The 8,586-nt window shown below is 35.9% G+C and overlaps 1 protein-coding gene across 1 annotated transcript; it reads left to right on the top strand.

The window, feature by feature from the left end:
• Positions 1 to 2,710: 2,710 nt before the first annotated feature.
• LOC115986608 (DEAD-box ATP-dependent RNA helicase 53, mitochondrial-like) lies at positions 2,711 to 7,807 on the top strand. The gene is made up of 8 exons (XM_031109804.1): positions 2,711 to 3,314; positions 3,767 to 3,894; positions 3,987 to 4,398; positions 4,725 to 4,823; positions 5,013 to 5,237; positions 6,006 to 6,167; positions 6,901 to 7,328; positions 7,433 to 7,807. The coding sequence occupies exons 1-8, from the start codon at positions 2,889 to 2,891 to the stop codon at positions 7,434 to 7,436; spliced, it is 1,884 nt and encodes a 627-aa protein (XP_030965664.1). The 5' UTR covers positions 2,711 to 2,888; the 3' UTR covers positions 7,437 to 7,807.
• The last annotated feature ends 779 nt before the right edge of the window (positions 7,808 to 8,586 follow it).

Raw genomic sequence — 8,586 nt, 5'->3', positions numbered from 1 at the left:
ATTAATGGGACCTAGGCACTGTTTGTTTATTTGTAAAATATTTTCTAAAAACATTTTCAGCAAATTGCTACCTCATAGTCATTGTTGGCGCCTCTTAGTGGTGTAGCATCGCCTCCTAGCTGCAATTGGCTCTGCGGACCAACTATAAGCCCACCTCTCCACTGAGCTCGACAAAAAAGGGCTGGCTACTCCAATTTAGGATGACAATTTTGCCCTACCTATCCCACTCCACATTGTGTGGGTTTTCTCCGCACTCTTGGGCAAGGTGAGGATGGGTTTAGACCCGTCTCCATACTGCCCTGCCTCACTTTATTAATGTTAAATACTTAATTTGTATTACTAAGTATTTATATGCATTGATGTTAAGAAATTTTGTTTTTATTGTGATATTCTCTTGTTAAATACTTTGATTTAATGTAATATAAATTCAGTTTTAATTTCAAGTATATCCGAAATATTTGTTAAGAAAAAAAAAATGTAATAGACATGGGATGAGGTGAAAAAAATTAACACAAAGTTGAATTTTATTGGGTGTAATGGGGTCTCGTGAAGCCCTAAGGAGTGGCAGTGAAGACCCCATCTTTTGGTCTCGCCTCGCCTCATTGCCATCACTAATTACGACAATCATCTATGTGAGCAAGAAAGAGAGAAAATATGTTTTCCATTTTGGTAAAACATTTTACCAAAATTTTTGGTTGTAAAATGCTTTACAAGTTTTTATATAGGTTTTTTTTTTCAAGTCAGATAAGTTTTAATTTCAATTCGTAACATCCACTTTATGCTAATTGCTCTTATTATCATGTTAAGACAACAATCAATTTTTGATATAGGCATAATTTGAACCCTAAGTTTATTATTCAACGACAAAATTTTTTACGAATTAAGTTAATTGGAACCCATAAATTTTGATGGCGTAATGAAAATCCATATAAGTCTTGTCTCGTCCATATGAGTCGTCCAAAGAAAAGAGAGGAAGAAGGAAGATCCTCGCCCAAGTTCAACCTCGTCCGTCCGTCCTTAAAGGACGGACGAGGTTACTGCACCATGAGCATGTTTAGCCTTAGACGAACATTTCTCTACCAGGTGTGAGAGAAATTGAACCATTGCTAGTCAAATCTAACCATTGTGGAATGCAGACCCAAATAATGTAACTTTCATGGCAGTTATGGAAGTTACCTCCGAGTCTTTTGGACTCCTCAACAATAGGAACGGTTACCAAACAAGTAACCGCTCCCCGCACGCTATATAAACGCTCGCCAACAAAAGAGTAAGGGATTCTGATTCTGAGACTTCCAATTTACTGGGAATTACAAAAAGGCTAACTTCACCATCGGAGGGTTCTTGGCTGGCTTCCACCGGTCTCCTCTGATTTTCTGTTTGTTTTCTCAAGACTCAGTGACAAACTCATCAACGCCCGAGACTTTCAGCCCACTGATATCACAGGATTCATAAAATTTAATCATATTTTACTGTGAAACAAACATAGGAAAATATACACAAATAAACGAAACATTTTATAGTACCTGCCCTAGACAATAAGGGTATGTTTGGTAACTGTTTTTTCTCCCTTATTTTCTATTTCTAAAAACAATTTTCTGTTTTTGAGACCAAATAACTTGTTTGGAGACCCAAAATGGAAAAAACAAAAATTGTTCTCAAAACTCAATTTGTGAAGGAAATTGAAAACATGCAAAATGCTGTTTTTAGTTTCCAATTTTCAAAAGTCAATGAAAAACGCATTTTATTTATGAATCTGTCTTATTTAATGAGTTAGTATTAGGCTCCATTTGGGAGTTCATAAGGGAATAGAATGGAATGATCATAAGGGAATGAAAAATAATGGAATGAAATGGAATGTATTTAAGTAAGAGAAAGGAATGGAAAAGAATGGAATAGAATGGAATTAAGTAACCTTGATTGGATGTTTTAAAATAAAAGAATGGAAATGAATGAAAATGAATGGAATATAAGTAATCTTGTTTGGGAGCAACATGGAGGGATTGGAATGGAATCATTTTATGACAATATTACTATTAGATCCCTATTTTAAAATAAAGGGTTGAATATATAAGGGTATTTTGGGAGTTTTAGCTAAAAAATCATTAAATCTAATTCCATTCCCTCTCATTCCTTTCAATTTCGGGGGGAATGAAAATTTGAGATTTTAAGAGAATAGAGAGGAATGAGTGTTCCTTTCTACTCATTCTATTCCCTCCCACTTAAACTCCCAAACAAGGGAATGAACTTTCCATTCCTTCCATTAAAACTCCCAAGCAAGGGAAGAGAAGAATATTCTAAAATTATTCTTTTCATTCATTTCCATTTTATTCCATTCTTTCCTCCCAAACGAAGTCTTCTTAGAGTTTAAATCTTAGTAATAAAATATTTTAGTATTTTCTATTTTTTTTATCAAAATTTTTTTTTTTTTTAATTTCAACTAACCAAACATGTTTTGATTTAAAAAAAAAAACAAGAAAATTATTTTTTCTTTATATACCCAAAAACAAGTTTTTAAAAATAGAAAATAAAAACGATTATCAAATATAACTAAAGTGCGTGGTGCTCCAAGAAAAAAGAAAAAAGAAAAAAGAAAAAAGAAAAAGAAAAAAAGAGGGTGCAGCACAGTGGGGATGAAGCTGACCGCAGAGGATCCGGATTCCATAAAAATCTTAGCAAACATTTTAAGTAGTAGCAACTAAACCCTTTTAGCTTTTGCTTCATCACTCGAAGGGGCCTTTTTCGCTCTTCTTCAACCTCATTTCCTTGGTGTATGCCCCCAAAACCCCAAACCCTATCCTAAAACCCTAACAGCCTCCACTCCCCAAACCCAAACCCAAACCCAAACCCACACACACTCTTCTCTCTTTCTTCCTCTGCAAATCACAAAGATGATGACAAGTATTGCATCAAGGAGGTGTTGTTCAGTCATCTCTAAACGCACCATCGCCGCCTTCGCTTCTTCTTCCTTCACAACTAACAACAACAACAACAACCTTTCCTTTGCTCTTCAAACCCAATACTTTCACCATTCATCAATCCCATCTTCCCACCCTGTTAACAATGGAGACACTGCATACCCATTTCTGTTTCCTAAAAACAGAGCCTTTCATTTCAAATCAGGGCCGTTGAATTTCAAGGCCTCCTCGCCTTCTCTAGCCGAGTACGCTGCCATAGCCGATTACGAATCCGAAGCCTCATCTTCGTCTTCGTCGCCGAAAGCCGATGAAGGTTTGGAGGTCGCTAAGCTTGGAATCGCTCAGGAGATTATATCTGCTTTGGCCAAGAGGGGTATCACCAAGCTCTTCCCTATTCAGGTCTCTTTGGCTCTTACCCTTTATTTATTTTCACTTTTCCTCTTATGGGTTTCTCTTAATTTTCAATAACAAGTAACAAAAATCATTTCTTTGTAATTTCAAAAAAAAAAAAATTTATGTCCTTGTTTGTGCGGCTAGTGATAATGGATACCCATTTCATAACTATAAACAAAATTTTTGATCTTGTTTTAGAACCTGTGTGCCTTGCATTTGATAATGGGGTCTTTCAATTAATGGGTTTTTGTATTGGTGAATTTTAGTGAAGTTTGGCCTTCAATGGCCTAGATGTTAAGAGGGTTTTTGTTTTTGTTTTTGCTTTGTTTTGACTCTGAAGCTTAAGCCCTCTGATTTTGTTGTACAGTGTGTTTGTGCAATAAAATTTTTGGTTTACGTCTCAAAAATGTGATTTATGGCTAGAGATTTTGCTTGAAAATGTGATTTATTCTGTGTAGAGGGCGGTGCTGGAACCAGCAATGCAAGGGCGTGACATGATTGGTCGTGCTAGAACAGGAACTGGCAAAACTCTTGCTTTTGGAATTCCCATTTTGGATAAAATCCTTAAGTTCAATGCCAAACATGGGTTTGTTTTATTTCTTCACTTGCTTCTCTTTGTGTGGTTTACCAGTGTGATCCAATTCCAATTGTTTATTTCTTAACAATTTCATCATACAGGCGTGGAAAGTATCCTCTGGCCTTGGTTATGGCTCCAACTAGGGAACTTGCTCGCCAGGTCGAGAAGGAATTTGCTGAGTCTGCACCAGGCTTGGATACCATTTGTGTTTATGGTGGTACACCCATCTCAAGCCAAATGAGGCAGCTTGATTACGGTGTCGATATAGCTGTTGGCACGCCCGGTCGCATTATTGACCTTCTTAACAGAGGTTCCCTCAACTTATCAGAAGTTCAGTTTGTTGTTCTCGATGAAGCTGATCAGATGCTTCAAGTAGGCTTTCAGGAAGACGTTGAGAAAATCTTGGAGAGGTTGCCACAGCAACGTCAGACTCTGATGTTCTCTGCAACTATGCCAACTTGGATTAAACAGCTCACCCAAAATTATCTTAAAAAGCCACTAACCATTGATCTGGTGAGTAAGCATCATCATTTTAGTCAGTCATTACTCATTGGTTATGAGTTTTACAGAATGACTACTCTGTCACCACCCTAGACTTCTGTGTTGAAGGATCCGATTCTTTGCTTCTTATGTTTTTTAACTTTTCTGTGAATTTGATTTGGTTGCAGTGGTTATTGTCAATATCATTATAGGAGTAGGAGTAGTAGGGATGGAAAAAAAAGTCTCTTTTTTTGTTAATTTCATAATGGTTTTTGTACTTGTTGCTGCAACCTTGAGGTTTATATTTATGATTATATTATTTTTGAATCCAGTGCACTTATTGGTCAAGTGTTCTGTAGGTTGGAGATTCCGATCAAAAGTTGGCTGATGGAATTTCTTTGTACTCAATTGCTTCGGATAGCTATGGAAAAGCTTCAATTATTGGCCCTCTGATAACAGTATGATTCCAAAAAAAATTCTTTTTCAATTTTTCTTTCTGTTTGATGTAATTATTTAATAACATTATTTATTTATCAAAATTTTATGAAGCTTCATTGTTTCTTGATGTAAGAGAAACTTTGTATGTATTCTTGTTCTATCACTCTTTCAATATTGCTTCCATTCTCACCATCAGATTTGTTTGTCAGGAGCATGCAAAAGGAGGAAAGTCTATTGTTTTCACTCAAACAAAGCGTGATGCTGATCGATTGGCATATGCCATGGCAAAAAGCCTCAGATGTGAGGCTTTGCATGGTGATATCTCACAGGCTCAGAGGGAAAGAACACTTGCAGGTTTCCGAGAGGGGCATTTCAATGTTTTGGTTGCTACTGATGTTGCTTCTCGTGGGCTTGATATTCCTAATGTTGATCTGGTAGGACTATTCTCCATTTTTCATTCTTATTTCCTATGTTATCTTTTGTTTTGGTGATTATGAATTCTCCTTTGTTTGCAATCAACTAGTGTGTTTCTTAGTTGACAAATGAAAATAGATTTATCTCCTCCATGGTGTGTGATTGATGATGTTAAGCATGTGCTTCTATTCTTACATTTCTCAACGAAAATTGTTTTCCCTGTTACCCACCAAAAGAACTTGGTGCAAAAACCAGAATTTCTGGTTACCATCCATTTTCTGTATGCATTTTTATTTCTCCCATTGCTGATTAAATATACAGTGATTTCTACTATACAAGACCATTTTGCAAGCAGTTGTGAAAGAAAATTCAGCTGTTGGGTTGACTGACTTTATGTGCTGGAGCTGTTTTTTATTTTATTTTTTAGGTTCCCTTCTATCCAATCAGTTAGTGAGATGTATTATTGTGAGATCAATGAGTGATCATACTCTCTCTCTCTCTCTCTCTCTCTCTCTCTATTATGTTATTAGCAATAAGGTCTATGGACCAAGTGACTAGACATAACTCAGGGCGTTGCAGCCCTGCATACATATATTCTTGGTGATTATACTCATTCTGCCCTACCTGTTTATGAGGAGAGGAGATGTTTATTTAGCAACAATTCTCTTTTGTTTCTCTGGATTCTCCAACCTGCTTTTCTAATTAGTGGATGTTTTGTTTGCATGTAATTGTTTTCTGGTGGTCCTATTCATTTTCTTGTTCAATATTTTAACTCAACTTTTGCTTAGGTAATACATTATGAGCTTCCCAACAATTCCGAGATATTTGTTCATCGGTCAGGGCGTACAGGTCGTGCTGGGAAGAAAGGAAGTGCTATCCTGATTTATACATCAGATCAGACAAGGGCTGTCAAAGTTATAGAGCGAGATGTAGGATGCAGATTTACAGAGGTCAAGATCCTTTGCCATTTGCATCTTCTTATTTGTTCTGAGTTTAAGAACTATTTAATAGTTAGGCTGACGCAACAGTTTATATGTGTTGATAATGAGATAGAATATAGGCTTAATGCTTTTAAGAATGCAATGCAAATCTCTGGTCAAACCATTGGGGTTGATATGCCTTAACTCAGAATCACACACACTTGACATATATATATGTGTGTGTGCGTGCATGTTGTATTGGTAGAGATAATGGGGAGGGGGAGGTGGGGTTTGATTTAATACAAGTTGAAGAGATTATACATGTTACAATGTCTGTAAAAAATGCCTATCTGGTAGTGAAGCTGTGTTGTATGATTAGATTTAAAGTCGTCAAAAATATAGCTTGGACAGTATCGTGATAGGATGTTATGAATTATGTGAATTTGTTCATTTACTCTGAACTAAAAATGAGCAGCAGACTAACTTTTTCATGATCATATATATGCATGTTCACGTTCTAAAAAATGCACTCATAAAAACAGTTATGGCTAAGACTGCAATACTCAGCAGTAGAAAAATTTACCACACTAACAAGCACGTGCTTTTTCTGCATATGACTCTAATCCTACTGCTGGTCTGTCCTACAGCCCTTTAGATACAAAACAGAGATTTGTCATCTAAAATCTATAGTGTGGTTTTGATACTGATTTCCACCTACCAGATGTTCTATGTTAGACTGACTTCTTGATTACTTGATGATCAGCTACCTAAAATTGCTGCTACGGGTGGAAGCATGGACATGTTAGGTTACATGGGTGGTGGTGGTGGTGGTGGTGGTCGATTTGGCACGAGAGATCGTCGGTCTGGTGATTCTGGTTTTGGCCGGTCAGGAGACTATGGGCGTCCTGGATTTGGTCGTAGTGGTGGTTATGGTGATTCTAGCTCTGGACGCTTTGGCGGCTCTGGCTCACGACAATCTGGCGGTGGTTTTGGTGGCCATAGCACAAACCGGCCTGGGAACCGTTCTGGTGGTTTTGGGGACTTTAGTGGTTCAGGTCGTTCTGGTGGTTTTGGGGACTCTGGTGGTTCAGGTCGTTCTAGTGGATTCGGTGACAGTCAATCAAGTCGAAACAGCGGTGGCTTTGGTGGTGGCTTTACTAGTCGTTTTGGCAGCTTTGGGGATGACAAAAGGTTGAAAAATTAATTTAGATTGTTCTAGTTTTGTTTTGTTTATGTATTTTTATTTATTTATGGGGCAATAGCCAACAATAACACTCGAATGCTTGAAATTGCAGTTAAGGAAAGGAAAGGAGACAACTCCCAGAGGGAAGAAGATTACCAAGAGACAATGATTCAATTTGATTGAGTTTCATGGAAGGGGCATGGCTTACAGGATTCTCCACCGCAAAAAGTACTAATATTTCTAGTTACTCTTAAGACGTAGCGTCTAAGATATCTTGTTGTTTATATTAAAATTATATTCTTAAATGAAGAGAATAATCTTATGTTGGTAGTTGAGGCCCATGTAATTTATTCTGAAACAGTCTGTTTTTGTTCTTTTTTTTTTTCCCTCTATTTATTTTCCTTTTCATCTTAGTACTCAAAAGCTGAGTGTACTTCTTTCCTAGTTAATATTTACATAAAATTATGAAGCATAGCAATGGTTGGAACGTTGATTTCACTAAAACAAATAATCCTAGTTTGGACTGTAAAAATGGTGTTTGATTCATTATGAAATTGTTCTTTACAGCATAACTATAATCTATATAATAATAATAATAATAATAGGTAAAAGTGAGAGAAACTCTCTCAAATTAGAATTCTAAATTAGAGTTTCAATTTTGCGTCATGTGTATTAAATTATTTATTCTCAAAGAATTTTATTTCTTAATTTTTGAATAAAATGTGAGACTACATTATAAATATTCATTTAAGTGAGTTATTAAGTACAAAAACCAAAGAGTTTAGAATAAATGAATCATAAAAAAAATAAAAAAGAAAAGAAAAAGTGCTTCACAATAATAATAAAAAAAAATTGGACAATTTACATTTTAAACCTTAATAAAATATAAAAATGACTATCAATAGTATTTCAACTATATATATAAGAATTATATTATATATCTTATGGTATATCTTTAAGTGTATTTATGCATATGCATGAGGTTACAAGCTAGTTTATTAATGTGGGATGCAACAGGGAAAAAGGGAGAAAAATCGACACAGGGAAAAAGGGAGAAAAATCGACACGAAGATAAGTTGATATTTGGAAAATTATTGCACGCCAATGGGTTTTATGGATCTTTTAACATTTAAAGAGTGGTTGGCTTTCTCGCAGTCGTGCTTGTACTAGTTGTAATAAAAATAATGTCTCCCATTGTGATTAAATCTCTCATTCAATAGCTAACATTTATTTAACATTCTTAACAATGTGACCAAAGGTTGGAAT

This window comes from Quercus lobata, chromosome 4 (assembly GCF_001633185.2).
Source record: "Quercus lobata isolate SW786 chromosome 4, ValleyOak3.0 Primary Assembly, whole genome shotgun sequence".
Taxonomy (NCBI): Eukaryota; Viridiplantae; Streptophyta; class Magnoliopsida; order Fagales; family Fagaceae; genus Quercus; species Quercus lobata.
Note: the sequence above shows the minus strand (reverse complement) of the source record. Positions and strands in the feature narration are given on the sequence as shown.